The sequence below is a fragment of the Bubalus kerabau genome, chromosome 16, assembly GCF_029407905.1.
Source record: "Bubalus kerabau isolate K-KA32 ecotype Philippines breed swamp buffalo chromosome 16, PCC_UOA_SB_1v2, whole genome shotgun sequence".
NCBI lineage: Eukaryota > Metazoa > Chordata > Mammalia > Artiodactyla > Bovidae > Bubalus > Bubalus kerabau.
The window spans coordinates 69,765,562-69,792,684 of NC_073639.1; the positions used below are offsets into that span (position 1 = coordinate 69,765,562).

A 27,123-nucleotide genomic window follows, 5' to 3' on the forward strand; every position below is an offset into this window, starting at 1 on the left:
GTTTTTGCACCTCCACCTATATGACAGAATTTTAAGAAGCAACTTGCTTGTATTCATTCCCTCCAAAGCATTCAGCCTAGTTTTCCTGAAAACTCGTGGCCCGGTCGCATCGTACGGGTTTGTGTGATAGCTAATAGAATAGGTGATTGCATAAAAGCGTGTGAGGCATACACAGGCTGTGAGCACACACTGTGTGGCAGCACGGCTGCAGCCTGGTCGAGGCTGCGGGCCCCGGGGAGCCATGGGGGGCTTCCTGGCCGAGAGCGTCCGTGGGGGGTGGGCATCTGCGAGTGTGCGTCTTACCAAGGAAGCCTGTTTGGTCAAGTGAAATGGCTTCCTGAAGGATGCCTAAGGAGAGTTGCTACTAGAATAATTGTTAGTCGAGCATTTACTGTGTGCTTGGCACTGTACTAAGCTCTGTGTGGATTCTCTCACTTAATTCTCTAAACAATTCTATCCCCTGTCCCCTTCCTTACTAAAGTGGAGAAAACCGAGCATTGGAGAGGCATCCTGTGTGGCTGAGAGTCACACAGACAGTGAGTGCTGGGCCAGGAATTCTAACTCACCAGGACCAGAACATCCTGACGCCCGTGCTCTTAACCACCTTATTACGCTGCAGGGTCGCCTTGCGATAAGACCTAGTATCAGTGCAAGGATGGTCCCATGGAGCATGGGCGGGAGGAGAAGGGTTGGCAGCCCCAGCTGAGTAACCCTGCCTTAACCCTCCCCCTCCAGATCGCTGAGCTGACCACAGAGCTGGCAGATGAGCGCTTCAAAGGGGACATGGCCTGCCAGGTGCTGGAGAGTGAGCGGGCAGAGCGGCTGCGGGCCTCCCGGGAGGTCCAGGAGCTAAAGGCGAGTGGTCGGGAGCGCTGGGGATGAGAGTGCCCGAGAAGAGTGGCCAGGCGGGTCGGGCCTGCCCTGCTCTGCTCATATCTGGGATGCACAGGCTTACTGACTCCCATGCTGGGAGTCCTGGAGGACATCTGAGTCTTCCTAAGTCTTGGCCTTGGAGGTGTCCTGGGTGAAGATTGTGGGGGTAGGGGTGGGGATAGGGGCCAGTCCTGATTTGAAAGCACCTTGGGTGAGATGGCCACTGTCTTAGCTCCGGTTTGAAACCTCGAGGCCTCTCTTCCAGAACAAGTATGAGCAAGTCCAGAAGAATCTAGGAGAAGTGGAGAAGCGGTTGGAGGAAGCCCAGCAGAAAATTCAGTTGAATGATTTGGAGAGGAGTCACACTGGAGGAGGTGAGTCCTTGGGAACCATGGGATCAGACACTGGTGAACAGCTGTCCTTCTTTTCATTCATTCATTCATTCGCACGTACGGAGCACTTACAATGCTCTAGGTGCTGCATTAGGGGCTGAGATGTTGGCAGAGAAAACAGAAACAGATCTTGCCTTCTTAGGGTGTACAGTTCAGTGCAAGAGGCAGGCACTAAACAGATAACCCAACAATATCTAAGGTAATAAATTACCAATGTGACAGGTGCTGTTGATTAATAATGCAAAGAATGATTTAAAAAATAGTGGTTCTATAGATGGGTGGTTCCATTCAGTCACTCAGTTGTGTCCAACTCTTTGAGACTCTATGGACTGCAGCACGTCAAGCTTCCCTGTCCTTCACCATCTCCTGGAGCTTGCTCAAACTCACGTTCATCAAGTTGGTGATGCCGTCCAACCATCTCATCCTGTGTCATCCCCTGTAGATGGGCAAGGCACCCTTATATTTAAGAATCTTTTTTATATGAATAATTTTAATATAAGTTTTGGGGCTTCCCTGATAGCTCAATTGGTAAAGAATCTGCCTGCAATGCAGGATACCTGGGTTCAATCCTTGGGTTAGGAAGGTTCCCTGGAGAAGGGAAAGCTACCCACTCTAGTATTCTGGCCTGGAGAATTCCACGGACTGTATAGTCCATGGGGTTGCAAAGAGTTGGACATGACTGAGTGACTTTCACTTTCATAATATAAATTTTTATTAAATTCCAGTGAGCCAGGGTCATTGGAAGAGATCCTGATGCTGGGAAATATTGTAAACAGGAGAAGGGGGCAACAGAGGTTGAGATGGTTGGATGGTATCACTGACTCAATGGACATGAGTTTGAGTGAACTCTGGGAGATGGTGAAGGACAGGGAAGCCTGGTGTGCTGCAGTCCATGGGGTCGCAGAGAGTTGGACACGACTAAGCGAGTAAACAACAACAATGTAAATTTTGAGGAACTCAGTTCAGTGGTTAAGAAGTGAAAGCTATAAAATCGCATTTCTGGATTTGAATCTAGACTCTATTACTTTGGCCAAAGAAATTATCGTGCCTTGGTTTCCTCATCTTTCAAATGGCTGTAGTCAGAGATGATGAATGGAAGGTGTTTAGCCACATGCATGGTACAGAATGCTGAATAGTTGTTGCTCACTTTATTATTATTTCTAGTAGCACTAATAGTGGGATCCTTTTTCCTGCTCATCACCCGTGGAGCAGGGACTACTCCTTGCCCTGTTTGAAAGTGATGTCAGGCACTTGGTTAGCTGTTAGAGTGAATTGCGTAATGAAAGATATGCTCAGCGGAGCCAGGGACTCCTGGTGGTGCCCGTCTTGGTCGCCTGGAGACACATCTCACGGCTGGATGGGCAGGAGGCAGCCCTGTCATCTCCTCTGCCCAGTCGAAATGAGTTAGCTGAGGAGGGTTCCTGGCGTGTCTGTCAGCCTTTATAAAACATAGACATCGCTCCTCTAGTGCCCCCAGAGGATCGATGCCCTAGAAATGTCAGGGACACTCGAAGGGGCCGAGGTCAGGAGGTGGTGGAGGAGGGGAAGGCACGTTGGCTTCCTACTCCGCTCCTGTCATCCTCTCATCCTGGCTACCCACAGGGCAGGTGTTTGCCAGGGAGGTTCATCCTGAGGAGTCTGAGACTCTCAGGTACCCGAGCCCTAACAAAGTGGGGCCTTGGGGAGAAGGGAACCTGTTTGCCCAGAACCAGCACAGGTTCCCCAGAAGAACGTCAGCCCCGGTTCCATCCTGATGGTGATTTTTGTGTGAACGACGCTCCCCGGCCATTTGTCTTCCTGTGCAGAGATACGGGAGTCGGCCGAGGGGGAAACGCGCTGAGCTCAGGAGCACATTAGTCACAGTGCTGCGCAGGCTTTCAGCTCAGGATGCTTATTCCAGGAAGCCAATCCACAAATATTTTGTTTTTGATTATGAAAGTAGTACATACTCATTATAGAAGATGTCTATGACATAGGAAAGTTGAAAGAAGCAATAAAGCACTTTAATTATACTACTGCAATGCCACCATAACCTCCCCTATGGATCAAGCTGGGGTAGAAATTACTGAAAATATATATGTTTTCTCACTATGCGTGGTGAAATCTTTAAAGAGAACCTCTCATGGAGTGTGTTCAGTGCTGAGCTGGACTCTGGGGCAAGGGTTGTAGAAGAATTGTGGTTGGGCCTTGCTGTCCAGAAATTTGCAATGTCACTGGGAGGCCAGGAAGCCCAGGAAAATGGTACTGGAAAATGGAGGACTCACTGACCCGTATGTGAAGAATGGCGCCCACGGGGAAGGAGGCTGGGGCAGTGGAGCAGGTCCTGAGCCATCTGTGGCGCCCACTCACACCCCTGTCTGGAGCACGGAGCACACAGGCCACCTGAGAAATCCTATCTGCTGCCCTTTCCTTTTTGAAGCTGTGCCATTCGCCACTTGAGATTTTTTTTTTCCATGATGGAGAGAGAGGATTCCTTTCCTACCATGATATTATTTACCCTGATGGAAATTTGAAGAAGCTTCAACTTTTTACAATTATATCATCCTTCTCTTTGGGTTAGTTATGTGAGAATCACCCCCGACAAGACCTCAGTCCTGCCATCCATCTGTTTGTCCATCCATCCATCCATCCATTCACTCACCTAGCCATGTCTGAAGTGAAAGTTACAGAGCATTTATGATATGCTAGGCATTATAGTCGGAGCAGGTGATGGCACCCCACTCCAGCACTCTTGCCTGGCAAATGCTATGGATGGAGGAGCCTGGTGGGCTGCAGTCCATGGAGTTGCAAAGAGTTGGGCACGACTGAGCGACTTTCCTTTCATTTTTCACTTTCATGCATTGGAGAAGGCGATGGCACCCCACTCCAGTACTCCTGCCTGGAGAATCCCATGGACGGAGGTGCCTGGTAGGCTGCAGTCCATGGGGTCGCAAAGAGTCGGGCACGACTGAGCGACTTCCGTTTCACTTTTCACTTTCATGCATTGGAGAAGGCAATGGCACCCCACTCCAGTGTTCTTGCCTGGAGAATCCCAGGGATGGGGGAGCCTGGTGGGCTGCCATCTATGGGGTCACACAGAGTTGGGCACGACTGAAGTGACTTAGCAGCAGCAGCAGCAGGCATTATAGTAAGTCCTGTGGTCGTGAACAAAACATAAGTTTGCTTATGACTATGGTCTATGACTATGATTATTGACTATGGTCGTGAACAAAGCATAAGTTTGCTTCCCTCATGAGTTTGAGTCCTCTTCTGAACTTCCTTAAGTTCCTTTTATGAGAGTCCTGGTCATGCTTTGTTCAAGCTGAATTTATGTGTTTGTCTCCACAAGTGGATTCTTCTGGAAGACAGAATGGTTTCTTATTCATTTCATGATCTCTTGTGCCTGGTATGGAGTAGTGTGAGCATTTGGTTGGATGGAAGGTAGATGGAACAATGGATGATGGATGGATGGATGATGGATGGATGGATGGATAGATGATGGATAGGTAGATGGATGGATGGATGGAGGGGTGGGTGATGGGTAGATGGATGTTGGGTGGATGAATGGATGATGGATGGATGATAGGTGGGTGGATGGATGGGTGGACGGGTGATGGATGGATGGTGGCTGGATGATGGATAGATGGATGTTGGGAGGATGGATGGATGGATGGATGGGCGATGTTTGGATGGATGATGGATGGATGGTCTCTATCTTACACTCTCCATTTGTACAATATTTTCCACATCTCTATTACCTTAAAGAATGTTACTCTTTTATTCAATCAGAATATAAGCTATCACAACCTAGTGTAGCCTGTTCTATTCAGTGAGTTTTCATCACCACCAGCAAATGACTTTTTTTTTGGAGAATTTTACCAAATCAAGGGATTGTTTAGTTATTACATAGACATGTTGTGACCATTGTCTCTGTTGCCCTTTGCATAGTAGACACTTTAATTATTGTTCACTGATTTATTTGTTAATTAATTCAGCCATCACTGATGATGTACTCCATCACCCAATGTGAATGGCCAGTAGAATGGCCAGCTGGTAAACTTGTTTTGCCACACAGGGGAAACTTCCGTGCATAGGGGACTCTTCTAGAGGTTGTAGAGAACCCACAAATGTATAAAACAGCTCCTGTACCCTCAAAAATTACAGAATTTCCATAGGGGGAAGGTGTATGCACACATGTAGAGAAATTGAGCTCTGTAAATGACCAAGCTTAACATAGTGACCGGTCAATAATGTTCAGCACCTGGATGTAGTCAGGGAAGGCTGCCTGGAGAAAGTGGTGTTTTAAGCTTGGACTTAATGTGGGATTTCCAGATCCTAAGCCTAGGGTTGAACCTCGGGAATTCTGTTAACACTGTGAAATTGTGCACAAAGGGCTAAGGACGGGAGGGAACGGCCCGTTCACCGAGTTTCCTGACTGGCCTCTCTGACTCTCTTGAACAGTGGACGAGTGGCAGATGCGCCTCGACTGTGCTCAGATGGAGAACGAGTTCCTCAGGAAGCGTCTCCAGCAGTCGGAGGAGAGGCTGGAGTTGGAGCTGGCGTCTAGGAATGAGCTGGAACAGAAGGTAAAGGGGGAAGATAGTCTGGGTCGTCAAGGCCACAGAATTAGGGCAGGGTCTCCCCTCCCTCTTCTAGGTGTTGACTGAACCCGAAAAGGGAGAGGGGGCATCAGCTGTGTCATGTGTCACCTCCACTGACAGCACGTGGAGGTCGCTGGGCGTGTGGGCAATAGGTCCCTCTTTGTCACACTGTCTGTTAAGGTCTTTAGCCTGTTTTTTAATTGAGTTGTTTGTTTTCTGATTTTCTGGTATATTTTGGATAAGTTCTTTATCAGGTATGTCTTTTGCAAATGTTTTCTTCCTGTCTGTGGCTTTTCATTTTCTTGAAAGTGTCTTTTGCAGAGTAGAAATGTTTAGTTTTAATAAAATCCAGCTTATAAATTCTCTTTTTCATGGGCCATGCCTCTGGTGTTATATCTAAAACGTCATCGCCAAATCTAAGGTCATCAAGGTTTTCTGCTATGTTATCTTCCAGGAGCTTTACAGTTTTGCATTTTGTATTTACATCTGTGATCCATTTTGAGTTAATTTTTGTGTAAAATCTGTGCCTAGATTTTTTTTTTTTCACTTGCGAATGACCAGTTGTTTCAGCACCATTTGTCAGAAAGCCTCCACTATATAGCATTTGCCCCTTTGTAAAAGATCAACCAACAATATTTCTGTGGGTCTGTTTCTGGACTCTATTCCATTCCATTACACTGGTTTTCCACCCCCTCCTTCAAGAAAGGCTTATTCTTTCTCACCTCTGGGTCTTGGCATATGCTCTTTCCTTTTCCTAGAACACTCTTTCTCTTCCCTACCTAGATTCTATCTCTGACAAACCTTACATTCTCAGCTTAAATATCTTTCCCCCCAGAAAGTCTTCCCTGACACAGATTGGGGAGATTGCCCCTAATTTATTTCCCCAGATATAAGCCTCATTATGTTGTATTGTTATCATCTGCTTACTTCTTGGTGTCCCCCAGTAGAGGTAAGTACCATAAAAGTTGAGGTCATATTTCCTGTCCCATTATTATTTATGTATCTCCTCACTGTGAGCAAAAAGTATCATGAAACCATCCTGCAGAAGTGGGCCAGGGTGAGATCTCATGGGATTTTATAAACAGCGGAAGTGAGGCTCCCTGGCGATGGTTTTAGCGGTCACTTTCAAGGTGGACATTGTATCGTGATCCTCAGGAGACATCCGGGCTGTAGATAACCAGCCAAGGCACAGCCGCCCGGGAACAGCCCAGTTCTTTCATAACAAATTATCAAGTCGGGTCAGCCTCCCCAAGGAAGGAGGGATATTCATGCTACATTAAAAAGTAATAAAACTGCAACCTTTTTCTGAACAGCGGAATATAAGAAAACATCCCATTTGCCTTCAAATACTGAATTTAGAATTACAGGCTTCATTAACTCGGTGTTTTGCTTATTTAAGGCAATTCTTTAATGAGCCCATTTCTTCAAAGCGAGCATGCCAAGTCGCCCTCTCTCCCAGATCTGAACTAGGACATTGGGAGGGTGCTTCCTGGAGGGAGATGCAAGAGCCGCGGTTCTTCTGTTTGTTTGCAGCCACGCGCGTTCCCGTGTGAGGCAGTACTTCTGAAGTGCCGTTGAGAGCCCATCCCGTGGGTCTCCTGGCCAGAATCCCTCTCAACTGTTCTGGCTGCTTCTCAGCTAGTCCACACACACCTCCCAGATGAGGCAGCCAACGGGGCTATCAATTATACATGGTTCTCCAGGGGCTGTAGAGTTGGGCAGGGCACATTCAGAATCTGCTGGCCAGAGGAGTATTGAGGAAAATTAAAAACCCTCAGAGAATGACAGACACCGCCCCCCCCATATTACCCCCGAGCAAACTGAAGCTCAGAGGAATAGCTCCCCACACTGATGCAGGTGACAAGTGGTCAGGACTGGGTCTCTCCGGCCCAGATCCTGATCTCTTCCTGTTAGACTCTAACTGGGAGCAGCAGCTGCTTCAGCTTGAAAGTAGGGGGCCCATTCAGTGCTGACAGGGTGGGCTGATTCCTTCTGCCCCTCCACAGCTCGGGGAGCTGCAGAGGGCCTACGAGGGAGCCCAGAGGACAGCCCAGCAGCTCAAGAGGAAGTGCCACCTTCTGACCTGCGACCTGGAGGACACGCGCTTCCTGCTGGAGAGCCAGCAGAGCCGAAACCACGACTTGGAGAAGAAGCAGAAGAAGTGAGTCGTGACCTGGGCGCGTGGGTGGGCTCCCCGGGTACTGGGGTCTCCGGATTCTCCTGTGAAGCCCCGTCACTCCAGTCAGGGCTCTTCGTCCCTGGAGCTCAGCCTCCTAGCTCTGCCCTCACTCGCCCCGTCCCTCCCCACACATGGCTGTGTGGTTCTCCCAGGGATCCAGCAAGAAATCATTCTTCTCTGTTATTCAGTCTCAGCTCTACTGCCAGCCACCCACGTAAGCTTGGGGGCTTTCTTGGCCTCTCTGGGCCTCAGCATCCCCACTAAGAGTGAAGGGTTTGTTGTGGAGGCAGAATCAGCCTAGCCTGGTGGGTAGGGGTCCAGTGCTGGTTCAAGTCCCAGCTGTGCCTCTTTCCAGCTGTGTGACCTTGGACGAGTCCTTCAGCCCTTCTCCTCCTGAGAGGATTCTGCTCCTCAGGTGGAGCACCCTCCTGTGGTGAAACTAGATGATACAGTTGGTAGATCCCACACAGGACTAGGGTCTGGTTCCCATCCCCACTGGTGAAAATGGGGAGACGGCCAAAAACTTGAGTCACTGCCCTTTCCATTTAAAGTTTAGACTCTCAGCTCACGTGAGCAGTTCTGGCAGGATCTGGGCTCTGCGCATGAATAAGATGCCAGTCTTGAATCCGCACACTGGTTCCGGCGCTTGCTTTCCCCGTCTAGGAGCCTAGACTGGCACTCAGGTCTCTCTCACAAGCCTCCGTACGTGGAACCTCATATCCTGGGATGCCTTCATCCCTGGACTCCTTGGCTGTGTCTGAAGTTCTTCAGCTCACCTGGTGAGGGTAAAGGTGTGCAGGGGCCCTGTTCTGAGCCAGACAAGCCCTGCTGGAGACTTCCTAGGAGGCGAATAGATGGAACTTAGCTTCTTTTAGAAGGTCCCAGTTGAAAACACAGAAGAACCTTGCTGTGTTCCAGGACATGATTTTTGCCAAGAACGCCTTTTTTCCAAGAGGTAGCCAACCGAATTACATTTCCATGGGAGTGGTACCGGTTTTGAATTTGATCTGCATTAAATATTGTTTCTCTCATTTATCTTTGAGCTTTCCTGAACTGGCTTCTTCATTAAAAAAAAAAAAAAAAAAAAAAGTTCTTTGGGGAGTTATTAGTATGCCTCCCCAGATGAGAGAAGTTTGTTTTTTTTCTGGCTGATAGCTGACTCTTTTTCCTTTTCCACCTTCCCATGCATGCTCTGGCTACACCTTGTCCTTGCAGCAGGGAAAATGGCTTAGTCCCACCTTGATCGTTTGCTGTGTGACCTTGTCAGGTAACACTACCTCTCTGAGCCAGACAGTGACTGATGTTTTAGAGCTGTCTTCGAAGTTAAGCAGACTACCTGGTGCTGAAGACTGGCTCCGACAGATGCCATCTGTTAATCGAGAGATGGAATTCCATCATCCCGGAGGTTTCTGCCCGCTGTGACAATCCTGGCCCTTATCTATGGGTTCTACTCCTGTTCTGAGAGGCCTTAAGGAGGGTTTCCGCTTTCTGATGGGTGGCAGGGGGGCTCTGCCCTTGGAGTTTATGCAGCCAGAAAATTCCATCCCTCTGGTGTTTCCCATGACCACCCACCTTGGACAGAATCCTTCATTCCAGATAATGGCCCCCGGAGAGTTTCCATTTCATCGTACTTGCATCTCTTCTTAAAACTCACCTGCCCTGTGATGCCCTCTACTCCCTGACCATCTCTTGGCAGAAGTTAGTTTATGTTTTGATGCTAATTGCAAATAGCAGCCATTACCTTTCTAGATGGATTAGCATTTTAGCCGGGAGCCCGTGAGCAGGTAGAGGCCTCTCGTGGTGGAAAATCAGGTAGCATGCCTGTAGTGAGGGAGAGATGGAGAAGTTAGCCATACTTCCTCACACCTCTTTATGTTTAATCAAAGGGTCAACGCAGCTGCCTCCTATTGGCTGGGCTCTGGGTGGAGGGATGTCTCCATGCTGTTGAGGTTCCCTTTCCCCACCTTGGCCTCTCAGTTCAGAGTGGCCCGGTTGCCATGGTTACTCATGGGTCACAAAGCTCAGTTCCGAGGGCCGGTGGAGGTCCCCTAGGGATAAGGACTGTGCTGGAGCTGTGGGAGGCTGGATCCCTGGCCCGCTCCTAGTGGGGTGAAGGCTGTGAGTGAGTTCATCTGGCCTCAGACAGCTGTTCGGGCAGTGTGTTCCAAGAGTTAGGTTCTGCTGGAGGCGTTCCCTGGCATTCAGTGGCCCAGAAGAACTCCTTGAAGACGTCCGTCACTGTCTGGCCCCTGTCTTTACCTGCCTGCTGCAGCACCTGAGCAGGTGGATAGCAGACCACCTTAGGCAGCGGAGAAGCTGGCTCAGACCCGTTTCAGGATTTTGGCTGACTCACTTCACCTCTGAACTTCAGTCTTCTCTTCTGCGAAATGGCTAAGATGTGTTTTCTGCTGAATTGCTATGAGGACTCCATGGAGCCCAGCTCAGAGCCAGGCAGTTTGAAACTGCCGGACCATTACCATCATCACAATGTTGCCATTCAGAGGTAGCCAATAGCGCCTCTCGAATGACGTCACCAGGAGCCAATCAGAAAGCCCCTGGGCCCTTCCGACAGCAGGGGCTCTCTCATATGACTCATAGTTGGCTTTCTTTGGAGTCTTGAGGCTTTGACTGACCATCTACCATTGAGGGACATTGGATGATCTTGTAACAAGGGAGACCTTCTCACCAAGGCTGAAATCCCTCACCCAGTTCCGCTATTCTGGCCACACCCAGTTCCCTGGAGCAGGTGGCCAAAGCCACATCTTTCTGAGGCTTGGCAGAGCCTTCTGCAGGTTTCCTCGCCTGTGAGAGGGACAGAAGCTGAAAGAGCCGTGTGAAATGACGCCCAGTCCAGGAAGCGCCTCTCACCCAACTTATATTTGCTTATATTTTTTTTATCACATTTTAAATAAGTGTTTGGCATTTTTCTGGAAACCATAAACCCTCAAAGTCACCCTCTGGTGTTCAGTATTCCTACCCCATATCCACAAACTCTCCATCACCTGACACTGTCTCTCTCTAGCGGTTCTCAACAAGCTAACGACCTCTCTCCAGTCCCACCCCTGCTCTGCCCCAGGCGCACCCCCCACCCCCGGGTGCCATGACCCGTGTTCTACTTGGACAGGTTTGACACGCAGCTGGCCCAGGCCCTGGGAGAGTGCGTGTTTGAGAAGGGCCTCCGTGAGAAAGTGGCCCAGGAGAACACCAGCGTCCGGGGCGAGCTGGGAAAGCTTCAGCAGCTCTTGAAGGTGAGGCGTGGGGGCGTGGCACCACCCAGGGTGTCCGTCGCTGGGTCTCAGGAAACCCCTCGCACAGCCTCGCTGCACGTGGTGCCGGGAAGAGAGCTCTGTGTGTGACTGTCCTGCTCTGTCAGCCTGCCAGAGTCACGGAGCCCAGCGTGCCTGCATCAGCCAACCAGGGGTGGCAGGTGGTGGATAAGCAGGCCTCGCCAGCTCCACGTCCCTCACGATCTTGCTCCAGGCACCTGCCTGCGTTCCGAGGTGCCCACCTGGGTGCCCATCTGTCACAGAGGAGTTAGCTGTAGACCCAGGTAGGGGCAGGGCCCTGCCCCTTGCAGGCTGCAGCTCAGAGGGATTTTATTAAAATGGGACACAGGCACCTCACCTCACTCAGCTGCTCCTCAGCCTGCTGTGGCTCCCCGTTACCCTGGGAGAGCCCCTGAGCCTGACGTGCAACTCCCTCATGGTCATGCCCAAACCTTCTAACCTGGAAGAGTCATTTCTGGCCACTTTGCTTCCCGGCTCCAACATCTCCGGCCCAGCCTCGGCAGGTGCACAGCTTTCAGATGGGGCAAATACCTCCTGTTTGAGTTTTGAGGTCTAGCTCTAGGGCCAGTGTGTTGCTTCCCACCGACTCCCCACCCGTGCCTGTCTGATCTGTCCCAGGAGGGCCCTCAGGGTCCCATGGGGGCACAGCGAGGGGCTGCAAGGCCCAGGTGGTGAGGGCTGCTCTGAAAAGTGGAAAGCGCCCTCCCACCAGTCTTAGAGGTGTCCCTGGAGGTGGGGGAGGGGTGGGAAGTGTGGTCACATGACTCTGGATCCCCGCCCACTTTGTCTCTGCAGCAAAAGGAGCAGGAAAGCTTGCAGCTGAAGCAGGAGGTGGAGATGCTGCAGGCCCAGAAGCAGGAGCTGCTGAGGTCACCCTCTCTGGGGGAGAACTGCGTTGCGGGCTTGAAGGAGAGGCTCTGGAAGCTGGAATCCAGTGCCCTCGAGCACGAGAAAGTCCAGAGCCAGCAGGAAAACACCATCAAGCAGCTGGAGCAGGTAGGAAAGTCCTGTCCAGGGCGATGCCCTGCCCCGTGCTGACTCTGGGGCAGAAGGTTGTGTTTAAATTCACCACCTCACTCAGCTGCTCCTCATTCTTCTGTGGCTCCCTATTACCCCAGAGAACCTCAGAACCCCTAAGCCTGACACTCAGACCTCTCGTGGAGCCCCCTACCATTCTGCAGGCGTCATTGTCACCCCCTCCAAGGAGCTCAAGCTGATCTCCTCCTCAGAAGCAGTCCCACCCCAACTCCACATTCACCTTCTCTCACCTTCACAGCACCCACTATCACGTGTGACAGTGTTTTCCAAAATGTGCTCAGTGCTTTTCTCCCCATTTGGATATGTGTTTTATGGGGGTGGGAGGACTTTTTGGTTGACCTTGCTTGTCAGGGCATCCCCTAATGAGGCCAGGTACATAGCTGGTACTCAATAAATAGCTGCTGACCCCTATGTCTGGTATTCAGCGCTGTCTGGGTACCAGACTCAGTCCTAAGTTCTCCTCACATATCATCTCATGAATCTCCACATGAAGTCTATATGCTGAGGTTTCCTCCACGCTACAGATGTGGAAGCCGAGGCTCAGAAATAGAAAAAGCGGCAGGGACACGATTTGGAGCCTGCGCCCTCTGATGCCACAGCGCCTCACACACCTGTGTTGTGCACAGCCTCCAGGGAGGTGGGAGCCCCGATTTTTGGAAAATGCAAAATAAGAGGAATAAGGCAGGACTCCAGATTCCATGGAGAAGGGAATGGCTACCCACTCCAGTATTCTTGCCTGGAAAATCCCATGGACAGAGGAGCCTGGCAGGCTACAGTTCATGGGGTCACAAAGAGTGGGACACAGCTGAGCGACAAACACACACATACCCCAAGACTCTTGTACCAGCCCCTCAGTGAAGCACCCGATGAATATCCTGATGTCTGCTTGTTTGCTTATATGCCCAAGTCATTCCACAGAGAATTCAAGGAATCTTATAAGATGTATGTGTGGTAAAATAGAACAAGAAATAAAACAAGCCAAACTAGAAAAACACAAAACCAGTGCTAAGGAAGAGTGAATTAATATGCAAACACGCAGAACACGTACCCTCACACACTCAGTAGTTTTAGCTTTCAAATTCCTGGTGGCCAGAGAGAAAAGGGCAGTGTGACTTACATGCTTTTTATCAACCCCAAGATAAAATCTCGGAGAAGGCAATGGCACCCCACTCCAGTACTCTTGCCTGGAAAATCCCATGGATGGAGGAGCCTGATGGGCTACAGTCCATGGGGTCACTAAAAGTCGGACACAACTGAGCGACTTCACTTTCACTTTTCACTTTCATTCATTGGAGAAGGAAATGGCAACCCACTCCAGTGTTCTTGCCTTGAGAATCCCAGGGACGGGGGAGCCTAGTGGGCTGCTGTCTGTGGGGTCGCACAGAGTCGGACACGACTGAAGTGACTTAGCAGCAGCAGCCATTTAAAAATAAGCCAAGTTTTCAAGAAGAAGCAAGGCTTTTCTTGATGCTTAGTTCTAAAGCAGTTTCTCACATGGGACTTCAGAAGGGGTAATTATTTTGAAATGGTTTTAAGATTGGAACTCCTTTTTCAAGAATATCTGACCAAGCCAGCATGAATATGTAAAGCAGATAAACTCTGAGCTGCTCTGATGAAGGCGGGTGGGGGAGTAGGGGTGGTCAGGGATAGGCCCGGGTGCTGGCCTTGCTTCTCACTCATCCCCACTCCATCCGTATGGAATCTGCTGAGCATTGAGACTTGGGTGTGGCAAGTGTGGGGACAGTCTGGAGAGGTTGAGAAAAACAGAGCTTCTTTGCTCAGTCCATCAAACCTGTGTTTATTAAGCACCTACTGTGTGTCAAGCACTGGACGGATGCTAGGGGTGTAGCTGTAAACAAGACGATGTGGTGTCGACCCTTCTGAAGGTCAGAGTCATGTTGAGTGTTACGGGAAGGTGTAACCTGCAGGTCTGGTTTGGGGAACAGATTTGGAGTACTCAGGGTAGGCTTCCTGGAGGAAGTAACATTTACTGAAGCTGAAAGCTAAAGGACAAGCCTGAGTTGGCTGACCAGGAGAGTTCCAGGCAGGGGAATAGCCTGCGCAAAGGCATAGAGGCAGGGGTGTCACATGGCATCTAAGGATCTGCAAGATGGTCCCATGCAGATGGGGTCTGTGGACATTTGGCAAGCCCCCTGTTTTCTCTAGACTTCAGTCTCCTCATCTGTACAGAGTCTTGTCAGAGTCTTGTCCACCCCCAGCCTCCCTCCAATCCCAGCTGTGAATCTGTGAAGGTTCGTGACGGAGGTGGGCCATCTGGACAGGTCGTTCAGGGATGTAGAGGATGGAACAGTGTTACGCAGCAGCCCATAGTCAAGAATAAAGAGACTGGGACTCCCTTGGTTGTTCAGCGGTTAAGACTCTCGCTCCCAATGTGGAGGGCCCAGGTTCAGTCCCTGGTCAGGGAACTAGATCCCACATCCTGCAACTAAGACACAGCACAGCAAAATAAACAAAAATAAATAAATAAATTTTTTAAAAGCACTCTTTAAAAATATAAAACAAACACTTTGGAAAGTTGAGTTAACTCTGGGAGATGCCACCAGGGGACCACTATGTGCTTGGGAAGCAGAAATGTGCAGCCTTGACCTCAAGGACCCAGGGGGCTGAACGCAGCTGCCCAGCCCCGCTCCCCTCCCAGCTTCCCCAGGAGGCTGACTCAACCCCTCATTCATCTTCTCATTCATCTTCAGCCTCGCCCGTCACCTTGTACTGCTCTGGGTTATTGTAGACATCCAGGAGATATTTATTGATTACAACATAACACTTTTTCCAGGAAATTTTATGTTAACTCACATAAGCTTGACATAAATGGTATTGCAGATGTCAGGAGTATCCAAGAGGCTAGAAAAAAATGAAAAAGGAATATTATATTTACTTGCTTAAGATCCTCATTTTGGATTATCTCCCTATAACCTCTTGTCATTTTAAAGGCAGCAGGGAAGGAAGTTGGCATTTAAAGTGAGCCTGCTTTCTGCCGGGAATTCTTAACGGGGCTCTGATGCTTTCAGTTCTTTTTACTCTTCACTAAGATCCTGCATCGTGGAGAGTATCATCAGCATTGGAAAAGACCACCGTTGTTTTTTTCTCAGCTGAATGTCCATGTCAGGGGCAGCAGTTGTGGCCTCGTGAAAGCTTGCTGCGAGGTGCAGGGCAGATGGTCAGGTCCTGATAGCTCCTGCAGTCTGGCCCTCTGCTGTGCTGGGTTCCACGTTGCTCCATGGCTTGCAGCGAGGAAGAGTGCAGATCATGGAAAGCTTACAGTACAGGCTCTTGGGTCTGTACCCTGGAAGTTCTGACCCAAGAGGTCTAGAGTGAAGCCTTGGAACTGAATTTAAAAAAAAAAAAAGAAGAAGAAGGGCACCAGGTAATTCTAATATGCCACAAAACTTGACAAGCAAGAGCTTGAGTCAGTCTCTCAATTATGAAAATCAAGAGAGTAAACTCTTGGGAGTTTTCTGGTGCTCCAGTGGTTAAGACCGTGTGCTTCCAACGCAGGGGGCGCAGGTTCCATCCCTCGTTGGGGAACTAAGATCCTGCTTGCTGTGCAGCAGGTGTTACTTCAAATATTTCCATGCACTGTTAGCTTGATGGTAATTTTTTAAAAAAGAAAAAGGAAATAAACTCTTAAACTGTAATTTAATCCCACTTGTGCTTCCAGTTCTAGAATCTTGTACATAAAATGACACAGTTTAAACATCGCAGACAGGTCTCTTCCTGCCCTGAGCAGGTTTTGGAGGGTCTCACTGAAAAGACCCTTCTCCTTCATGGGAACACAGTTCTTAATAATGTCAGGCTTCCAGGAAGAGTGGGGCTAGTCCTTACTCTGCAAAATAATGGGGAAAGAAAAAGGAATCTTTCTGTGCCATGCATTGTGCTAATTCTCACCAGTGTGTTTTAAGGAGGCTATTTTCTACAGAGAAAGGTAACTAATCAAGGGTTACGTCTTGGGCACATCACCTCCCTCTCCAGGGTTTAGTATCCTCAGAAGTAAACTTGTATTCTGTCATTTACCCATCCACCTGGCCACCCAGCCAGAAGAATTTCCCTGGTGCCTGCTCCAGGGATGACAAACCTGTTCCATCTTAAGAGCATTGAGAAGGATTCTAAGGTCACGTCTCAACTCAGTGGCACAGAGTCCAGTTCATTAGTGACCTCCGTTACAACCATGGAAGGGACAGAGGCGGCATTTGGGCCATTTGTCTACCATTTCTGATATCCCTGGGTGCCTGGGGGAATAACTTGACTCTTACCTGTGCTGTCCAAAAAACACAGCTGAAATGCTAAGGGTGACGTGGTTGGTGGGGGTCACCCTCATGTGCTGTTCTTGCCCCCTCAGCTCCGCCAGCGGTTTGAACTAGAGATTGAACGGATGAAGCAGATGCACCAGAAGGACCGTGAGGACAAGGAGGAGGAGCTGGAGGACGTTCGCCAGTCCTGCCAGAGGCGGGTACGTGAGCTGCGAGCGCAGCTGCGCCCTGGCGTCCCGGCGCGGCCAGTGCACGCGCCTCGTCCCTACAGCATGGGGATGAGCTCAGCTTCCTTGGGAAGTGCTGTCGAGGGTGCTGGAGCAGAAGTAACTGTCCTAATAGCTACGGTTTTGGGGCTTCCAGAAGCCTCTGAACTGTCCAGCATAATCACCCTAGACTTCTACCAAGAGCCCAGAGTGCCATGCGGCTGATGCCCTGGATGAGGATGTATATGTGTCAAGAAGGGGACCAGTCCCTTCTGGTTTGTTTGCCTTGCAGATCGTTTCTTACATTTTTATCCAAGCTCTTTGCAGACATTTCAAACAGTGTATAAGAAGGCAACAAGCACTTGAAATCTTAACCACCAAGACATCATCATTATTACTATTTTAAATGTTCTTTCTTTCTCTGTGCCCGCACGAGCATATGCACAGAGATACCATTTTACCTGAATGGGGTCGTGCTGCTTTGAAGCCTGCTGTTTTCCCTCTGAAGTTTGTTCTGGGCCTCCTCTCCTGTCAGTACGTGCGGACCTAATTCACATGTTTATGGGCTTGAAAGTATTCCACCAAAGGCCTGTGCTCTTGTTTACTCAGCAATTAAGTCTCTTATCATTGGACATCTAGGATCTTCTGATTTTCTGTTGTTATAACCAACACCAACACAAACTTCCTTATGGATGCATTTACTGATGTGAGTTATAAGGTGAATCTTTAAAACGGAATTGCTGACGAGCTTTGGGTTAAGCCTCTCTGAACAGGTTTTGTCTAGGCAGGACTTCTGTGGTCCCTTCATAGCCTGGGTACATTGTGCATCTCCCAGAAAGGGCCGAGTACCATTCCCCGTAGTCGACTCTGATATTAGCTCCCTAAACAGCGTCCCTGCAGAGACCTCCGACTGCAGGGGCTGAGAGTGTGGGTGCTGGAACTCATCGACTCTTGGTATGAGTGTTTGTCTTCCCAACGCAACAACAGTGTGATCCTGGGAAAGTAACCATAAACCCTCCGCTCCACCCGAACTCCATTCCCTTCCTCAGCTGCTTTCTCCCTGTCCACCACTGGTCACTTGGAGCCAGTTTATAAGACACACAAGAAAGCTGATGTTGCTAGTTTATTTGGAGTTATAGAGGCTTGGATCGAATTCAGACTCCATTAGCTATCAAATGTGGGGCGTGGGAGAAATCACGTAACCTTGCTGATAAGCCTCACTTCTCTCATCTGTGAAATAGGATAACAGTGGCCACCTTGCAGGGTTATGGGGAAGATTCAAAAGATCACAGGTGTGGAACCATGGCTCAGAGTTTGTAATGTCCTCCTCCTTTGCTGGAAACTTACAAGCAGTACTGGTGTGTGTGTGGATTTCCAGGCGGCCGATCCTTCCCAGAGGTACCCGGGAACCAGCCCCGTGGCTGACCTGCTCCTGGGCGTGCCTGCTCCATTCCAGGAGAAGGCGAGTGCAGGGACTTGACGTCCTGTAGAGTCCCCTCCCCCTGCCCACACTCCCCACCTCCTGCCTGAGTAGCATCATCCTGGGCGAGGCTGGAGGAGGCCGTGGTGGTGTCAGGACCCTGGCGGGAGATGGGCCTCTTGTCCTGGGCAGATGGGGCCGCCTTGGTACCCCATCACTGCTGGGGGGTGAGGGGCTGTAAGAAGCGAGCCCTTCTTCACTCCCAGTGGTTGATGCTGCTGCATCTGCTGCCCGGCCCGCTCCCCAAATACTCCTTTTGGGGCTCCTTTACAGTTCAGCCCCTCTGGGGGTTCATGCAGATCATCCCAAGGGGCCAAGTACATTCTCCCCAGAACTTCCTGGAGTTGAAAAAGTCATAGATTTTAGGTTTATTCAGACCTGTGTGCCCTTGAGTAAGTCTCCTAACTTCCCTAAGACTCAGTTTTCTCATCTGTGAAATGGGAGCAAAAAGAGAAGCTGATTTCCTTCCCCTATGCTATTGTGAGAATAAGATCAAAGAATGGTAAGGTGCCTTATAAACTGTAAAGTGCTGGGAGTTACCACACAGAAATGTTCTACAGAATACTCTCTAGAGAACTGCCTCGCTTGACACATAGCTTCTATTATTTTGTACATTTTTCAAAAGGAGTTTCAGCTTCTGCAGGTGTGAGCAGACTGCCTTGTGTCTCTCATTCTTAAAAGAAAGTCTTGAACTGTCTTCTGAAATGACCGTCCATCAGGACTTTGTTTTTTCTCTCCATGGGTCAGGAGGTGGAAACCCAGTCCCTGCCCATGTGCCCTCAGGTGAAGGGGGCACAATTGCTAATGCGTTCCAGGAGCGCCTCAACGTGTTGTGAGTGCCCCGAGCCAGGACCCTGATGGGCTGGAGATGTGACCCAGACCCTCCTGGGGCTTCTTCACGGACAGATTTATAAAGGGGGGAGTGAGGTCAGAGAAGGGTGTGCCTCTCCTCGGACAGATACTAACATTTGACTGCACGTCCAGTGACTGCTCTGCTCGCCCTGCCTCTCTCCGTGGCAGGAAATCAATCATTAGTGACCTGGGTGGGAAAGCTGCTGACTGTCTGATGGTGACAGAGGAGCCCAGGCCAGCAGACGGAATGCTGACAGTTCTCAGCAGCAGCTGACCTAGGAGTCTCTGCTTCAGGACCGCTCTCTGACTCAGGTTGCCCATCTGTGAGGGAAGTCCACTGATGGCACAGGATGGAGCAGGAGGAAGGGGTGAGACAGCACACACGAGAGGCAGGTGCAGAAGAGGCTGTGCACAGCGCCGTTACCGTGGGGCATCCGCTTTAGCAGGGAGCGCTTGCCTCTGCTGGGTGGTCACTGAGAAATCAGAGCCGATTGTAAGTTAAAAGAGCCTCTCGTAGCCATAGTCTTAGTCAGTTTGGGCTACTCGAGCAAAACTGGGGGTGGAGAGTGGGGGCTTAAAGAGCAAAGGTTTATTTCCCATAGTTCTGGAGGCTGGAAAGTCCCAAGATCAAGGTGCTGGCAGATCTGGTGTAGGGCAAGGGCCCCACTCCCAACTTGCAGATAGACGGCTGCCTTCTCACTGTGTCCTCACATAGGGAAGAGAGAGGCAATGAGGTTTTTTTTTGTAAGGGCACTCATTCCAGCATGGGGGCTCCCCCCTCCCAGCCAACCTCATCTAACTCTAACCATCTCCCAAAGGCCTCATCATCAAATATTCTTGCCTTGGGAGTTATAATATCAACGTTAGGAATTTTGGAGAGACAGACTTGCAGTCTAGATACCAAATAATATCAAATGCAACTTTTGCTGCATTATAGTTCCCAGGTAGCTCAAGGATAAAGAATCCACACCTGCCAAGCAGGAGACACAGGTTCAACCCCTGGATCGGGAAGATCCCCTGGAGGAGGGCATGGCAACCTACTCCAGTATTCTCGCCTGGAGAAGAAAGGAGCCTGGTGGGCTATGGTCCATGGGGTTGCAAAGAGTCAGACACGACTTAGTGACTAAACAGCAACAGGTGTATTTAATAAGAAAGATGAATGCATTTTAACATGTAGGATATGATGCTGTACAAAGTCTTAAAAAGTCAATGCGCCCAGACTTGTACCTGTTCTAGAGAGGCCACGGCAGAGGAAGGAGACAGCTGTTAGGAAATGGGCAGGGGACTGGGGCTGGGGACTCCACAGTGAATGCCAGGGGGCTCCCCATAATTGTTCCGTTCTCCCCATAATTGTCCAGCTCCTGAGCTTTTAGGCTTCTGAATTCTCTAACAGAAATACCTCCTCCCCCCACGCAAACTACTAGGTCAGCCTTTGTGGAACTGGGCGAGCGGCCATGAATTCCACACGCCCAGCCCCGTCCGTCCTCCAGAGGGTCCTGGCTTTGGGGGGCCCGTCCAGATGGAGTGCGCGTGTCCCACGCCTACGTCTACCCTTTGTGCCCGCAGCTCCGCCAGCTGGAAATGCAGCTGGAGCAAGAGTACGAAGAGAAGCAGATGGTCCTCCACGAGAAGCAGGACCTGGAAGGCTTGATCGGGACCCTCTGCGACCAGGTAAGACGGAGCCACAGCAGACAGCCGGGAGAGCGCAGTCCCTGCCCCGGCCCGGTTGAGAGCTGATTGCTGGGGAGGCCAGCGGGGAGTGGGGGTCTTAGGACCCGGCCCGAGGATAGACCTGTCAGCTGGCCTCCACCTGCTCTTCCCAGGAGCCTTCTGCTCCACCAGTCTGTCTGTCCTCACTCACCGCCGCTTCAGAGGGGACCTTCTGTGTAAGGGCGGTGGGGGGGGGGGGGGGGGGGTGGTCTTCACACAGCAGGGTTCTTGGAAGAACCCCTGAGAATACAGAGAGTGGGTCTGGCCACAAGCGCCAGGCCCAGTGGTCTTGCCTTCAGCCACTGCCGGGGTGAGCATGTAGACGACGGCCTTCGCTTTGGCAGGGTGACTGAACGGCCACTGTGCTCACAGCTGCCCTCTTGAGAACCGGACTTTTGCTGGCCACAGAGTCAGGCGGCAGGGCTGGGCTGCTGCTGTCTGCACGGTGCTGGGTGATCTGATGAGGCACCCTGAGCTCCTGATGAGCAGAGCCTGGTGGGGCTGCCGCCCTCGCTGGAGACCAGGGTGCCCTGTGCGGCACTGCGGGCCTGACGTTGGGAGCGGCATCGCTCCTTGTTGTCGGTGGGGGCGGGGTGGGGGGGGACAAGGAGGGGAGGGGCTGTCTGGTGTGTTGCAGCCTGTTGAGCAGCATTTCTGGCCTCCACCTCCTAAAGGCCAGGAGCACGCCCCTTGGCCATGACAACCAGCAGCGTCCACCAACACGAACAAGTGTCCCTCCAGGACACAGTCAGCCTCCCGCTTTACAGGGCACCACTCCTGCAGAGAAAGCAGTGAGCAGAGCCCAGAGCCAGCGCCGGGTGTCGGAGCTTGGGGAACCGCTCCTGCATCCCCCGGATGTTCTTCCCCCGCCCATGCTGCTGCCCCGTGAACCCCAACATTGGAGAGAAGTGCCAGCAGCTCCTATGATTTTCTGTTAAAATATCATAGGAGTGTTTTTTTTTAATGTATCTGCTTAATGTGTTCATTGTCTTTTAAGTAGTGACGATCTTGCTGTCAGTATCTCCACCCCCAGCCCAGTCATTCCTCTTGTTCACAGAGAGCTGTGGGTCCCCTTCCAATAGTCAGCCAGGCCTTGGACAAATAGGTGCTCACTATGTTGTTGTCGTTTTTTTTAATTGACTAAATGAGTGAATTCTAGAGTGGGACCACCGCCGCCATGAGAGTGAGAGCCGGAAGCTGAGGGCATCAGGGGGAGGACCGTATATTCTTTCTTCTCTGGGTTTTCTGAATTTTCAGCCAAGCAAACTGGGGCCACTGAGTGCACACGCCATTGAGGCTCTGCCCGCTTTTTGGCTTCCGTGCGAGAAAGCACACCTCCGTATTTGATTCTAGAATGACAGAAATCCGTGGGAGAGACTTCCCTGGTGGTCCAGTGGGTAAGACGCCATGCTCCGAATGCAAGGGACCAGGGTTCAACCCCTGATCAGGGAACTACAGTCCACATGCCACAGCTAAGAGCCCGAACACCACAACTAACAATTCTGTGTGTGGTGTGGCCAAATAAACAAAAATAAATATTTTAAAAATCCCTGGGAGAAGGTCACCTTCTGTCCAGCATGGTCCATTTGAGAAAACAAAGGCATTAATCCAATAAAGAAAGGTTCTTATAAATATTGCTAAAGTCTGAATTTTACAGGCAGAGAGAAGATAACTTCAGTGAATGAAATGCTAATTCTGTGTGAGTCACCAAGCTGGAGCCCTTGAATAACTTACACGTTAAATACTTGTAAGTGTTTCAGTGAGACACTGAGAGTAGAACAGATAGCGTAATTGATGTCTGTGCACCGGGAGGACAGGGTTCACATAAATTAACATTCTGCTGCATGGAATTCAGATGTTTTTTAAGGAAGCAGAACATCTCCAAAACAGTTGGTGGCCCCTTGGTTTCTATTCTTCATCTCTGGTGTCTCTACCCTTCCGTCATTTCTTTCTTCCCTCCCAGAGGGGCCTGCTTTCCTGAGGCTGGGGACCGCAGTTTCCCTGCATGTGTGTGTGAGCTGCCTTGACTTTGTTCCCCCTGGGCTCTGTTGTTGAGATTGCTCCATGCTGGCCCGTGTAGCTCTGATCCATCCTTTTAAACGGCTTCACAGTGTTCGTCTTCTTTCCCCCTGTTCTTCTGTTGATGGGTATTTACGTGTCTCACAGTGCCTGTGGGAAAAGCTGCTCCAGGGTATGAAGCTGGAGAGGGAACTGCTGGCTGTGAGGGATGTACCATTTTGGAATCATCAGGTGTTGCCCACATTGTTCCTCAGAGTGATAGTGGCAGTTTATGTTGTCACCAGCATATTTTAGAAATATATTTAAATTAATTAGTTGAGGTATTTAATTTTTGGTCGTGATGGGTCTTTGTTGCTGCATGCGGTGTCTCTCCAGATGCGGTGAATGGGGGCTACTCTTCGTTGCAGTGCGTGGACTTCTCCTCAAGCCTTCTCACTGGCAGGTGGACTCTTAACCACTGCACTAGAAGTCCGTCATTAGCAGCTTTTTCTTTCTTCCCCACATCCCCCAGCACGTGGCACTGTCAGACATTTGAATATCTTTATCAGTTACTGAGTGTTGAATTGTACTGCTAATCCCTCTTTACTAGTGGAATTCTGCATTTTTCATGTTTATTATGATTTTCTCTTATGTGAGTTACCTGTTTATAGTGTTTCTGTTCAGTCACTCAGTCATGTTCAACTCTTTGCGACCCCATGGACTGCAGCACACCAGGCTTCCCTGTCCATTACCAACTCCTGGAGCTTGCTCAAATTCATGTTCATTGAGTCGGTGATGCCATCCAACCGTCTCATCCTCTGTCGGACCCTTCTCCTCCTGCCTTCAATCTTTCCCAGCATCAGAATCTTTTCCAGTGAGTCAGCTCTTTGAATCAGGTGACCAAAGTATCGGAGCTTCAGCATCAGTCCTTCCAATGAAGATTCAGGACAGACTTCCTTTAGGATGGACCGGTTGGATCTCCTTGTAATCCAAGGGACTCTCAAGAGTCTTCTCCAACACCACAGTTCAAAAGCATCAATTCTTTGGTGCTCAGCTTTCTTTTTGGCTCAACTCTCACATCTATACATGACCACTGGAAAAGTCATAGCTTTGACTAGACAGACCTTATTGGCAACTTAATATCTCTGCTTTTTAATATGCTGTCGAGGTTGGTCATAGCTTTTCTCAAAGGAGCAAACGTCTTTGAATTTCATGGCTATAGTCACCATCCGCAGTGATTTTGGAGCCCAAGAAAATAAAGGCTCTCACTGTTTCCATTGTTTCCCCATCTATTTGCCATGAAGTGATGGGACCGGACACCATGGTCTTTGTGTTTTGAATGTTGAGTTTTAAGCCAGCTTTTTCACTCTCCTCTTTCCTTTCCTCAAGAGACTCTTTAGTTCCTCTTCACTTTCTGCCATAAGCGTGGTATCATTTGCATATACGAGGTTATTGATACTTCTCCTGGCAATCTTGATTGCAGCTTGTGCTTCATCCAGCTCAGCATTTCGCATAATATACCCTGCATTTAAGTTAAATTAGCAGAGTGACAATATATAGCCTTGACGTACTCCTTTTCCTATTTGGAACCAGTCTGTTATTCCATGTCCAGTTCTAACTATTGCTTCCTGACCTGCATACATATTTCTCAGGAGGCAGGTCAGGTGGTCTGGTATTCCCATCTTTTTAAGAATTTTCCACAGTTTATTGTGATCCACACAGTCAAAGGCTTTGGCATAGTCAATAAAGCAGAAGTAGATGTTTTTCTGGAACTCTTTTGCTTTTTCGATGATCCAACTGATGTTGGCAATTTGATCTCTGGTTCCTCTGCCTTTTCTAAATCCAGCTTGAACATCTGGAAGTTCTAGGTTCACGTACTGTTGAAGCCTGGCTTGGAGAATTTTGAGCATTACTTTGCTAGCATGTGAGATGAGTACAATTGTGCGGTAGTTTGAGCATTCTTTGGCATTGCCTTTCTTTGGGATTGGAATGAAAACTGACCTTTTCCAGTCCTGTGGCCATTGCTGAGTTTTCCAAATTTGCTGGCATATTGAGTGTAGCGTTTTCACAGCATCATCTTCCAGGATTTGAAATAGCTCAGCTGGAATTCCATCACCTCCACTAGCTTTGTTCGTAGTGATGCTTCCTAAGGCCCACTTGACTTCACATTCCAGGATGTCTGGCCCTAGGTGAGTGATCACACCATTGTGGTTATCTGGTTCATTAAGATCTTTTTTGTATAGTTCTTCTGTGTATTCTTGCTGCCTCTTCTTAATATCTTCTGCTTCTGTTAGGTCCATACCGTTTCTGTCCTTTATTGTGCCCATAAAGTGTTTGGTCTTCCTCTCTTTTCTATTAATTATTCATGACCCTTATCCAAGATGCTAATCTACTTTTGGTTGTATATTTTGGAAGGAGCTCCTACTCTGTAGATAAGCATTTCACTTTGTTTATAACATTTTAGAGGCTTCCCTGATGGCTCAGTGGTAAAGAATCTGCCCATCAATGCAGGAGATAGAGGTCCTATCCCTGGGTCGGAAAGATCCCTTGGAGGAGGAAATGGCAACCTACTCCAGTGTTCCTGCCTGGAGAACCCCATGGACAGAGGAGCCTGGCAGGCTACAGTCCATGAGGTGGCCAGAGTCAGATACTCATTAGCGACTAAACAACAGAAACATAATGTTTTTTACTTAATAAAGTGTTTTTTGAATAGTCTTATTAGCCAGTTACGGTTGGTGCTTTTACGATTTCTTTCCTTAACTGACTTCATAAAGATAATTCACCATATTTCTGAAAATTTCTAAAGTTTTGGGCACTTTTAAGTCTTTAATCCACTTAGCTTTTATTTTGGTACGTGTGAGGTAAGAATCTATTTTTTCCTGATATAAATCACCTTCGTTTTATTTCATGAGTGATTTTTTTTCTAAAATTTTTATTTATGTGTGTCTGTATTTGGGGGCTGTCAATTCTGTTTAATTGGTGTATTTGTCAGTTCTTGCATCATGTGGCCTTAATGGCTGGGTCTGATAACTTGTAAACAGCTCATCTCTATAATTCACTTATCTATTTGTGATCCTTTAATCTTCTTATTGAGATTGCATAGTATACCCTGATGGGATTTTCAAATGCATTGGTTTGCAGATTAGTTGGGAACCAGTGACATAGTTGTTTTTTTTTAAATAGTGAACCATTGCAGTCATGAGCTTGCTATATCTCTTCATATATCTGTGGCTTTCATAAATATTTTACTTCTTATTATAAATCAATAATTTATAATAAATAAATAACCTTCTAGTATGTATTTTATTTTCTTCTATATAAGTCCTAAGCTGCTTTGTTAGATTTATTTCTAGGAATCTTGTAGTTTCTATGGCTATTATGAGTAGAATATTTTTCTATACTTTGATTAATTATAATGGTAAATGGGAATATGCTTTGCTTATAACTCTGTGGTTGTTTTTTCTTTCTATATTTTGAGGTTATGTTTTTCAGGGCATCTAAGTTTATTTTATTGCTTTATTTCCTTGGCACATTGTAGGTTGTTCCTTTTCTGTATGGTGTTCCTCTTTTCTCCATGAATTACTTTTGCCTTATTTTATTTTGCTTGATTTCTTTTAGTTTGCCTGCAAGATGTTTTCTTTTTTATCCTTTTGTTGTTAACCTTTCTGTGTGTGTGTGTGTGTAAACCTTAAAGAGCTGGATACTGTTTAACAATGTCTTGTAGTACTTTAATCTGTAACTTTTCATTGGAGAATTTAATTCATTTATATTAATATAATAATTAATGATTATTTCTGTTTTTTTGTGTATAGTTTGGTTGGTTTATTACTCTTTTTCTTTGCTTGTTCGTTTTTCCCTTTCCTGCTTTGGAATAGATCGATAATGTCTTCTATGATCCCTTTTCTTCCATTGCTGGGTCTAAAACTACAAACCATATTTCTATTCCTTTGGTAGTTACCCATACATTTTTAGATTAAGTCCTTAACCATAATTTTTTTCTGGCATGCTTTACTTTTCACAGCAAGTCTGTGGAATAGATACTATTTGTTCCTTCATGTAAATGAAACAAGTGAGGCTCAAAAGGTAAAGCCCATTGCCCAAGGTCATATAGCTTACCAACGGTGTAGCTGGATTCAAAGGAAGATCTATATTATTTGAAAACCTCTAAAAAAAAAAATCTAACACCTTGCTGCTTGAAAAATGATTAAGTTTCAGCTAACTAGAATTATCTTTTTTGAACCATCTTTTTTCATAATGTTA

At 48.6% G+C, this 27,123-nt stretch overlaps 1 protein-coding gene across 6 annotated transcripts in view; it reads left to right on the top strand.

Moving 5' to 3' along the window:
* MYO18B (myosin XVIIIB) overlaps window positions 1-27,123 on the top strand; it is a 228,925-nt gene that overhangs the window by 110,578 nt on the left and 91,224 nt on the right. For all 6 annotated transcript variants that reach the window (XR_008703644.1, XM_055550888.1, XM_055550887.1 and 3 more), the window contains 8 exons: window positions 736-855; window positions 1,139-1,247; window positions 5,706-5,830; window positions 7,852-8,006; window positions 11,149-11,272; window positions 12,107-12,307; window positions 16,707-16,817; window positions 20,722-20,826. Coding sequence is in view for 5 of the 6 variants with exons in the window: in XM_055550888.1 (XP_055406863.1) it covers window positions 736-855; window positions 1,139-1,247; window positions 5,706-5,830; window positions 7,852-8,006; window positions 11,149-11,272; window positions 12,107-12,307; window positions 16,707-16,817; window positions 20,722-20,826 (1,050 nt within the window). In the remaining variant the exon portion in view is untranslated. The remainder of the gene's footprint in view (window positions 1-735; window positions 856-1,138; window positions 1,248-5,705; window positions 5,831-7,851; window positions 8,007-11,148; window positions 11,273-12,106; window positions 12,308-16,706; window positions 16,818-20,721; window positions 20,827-27,123) is intronic.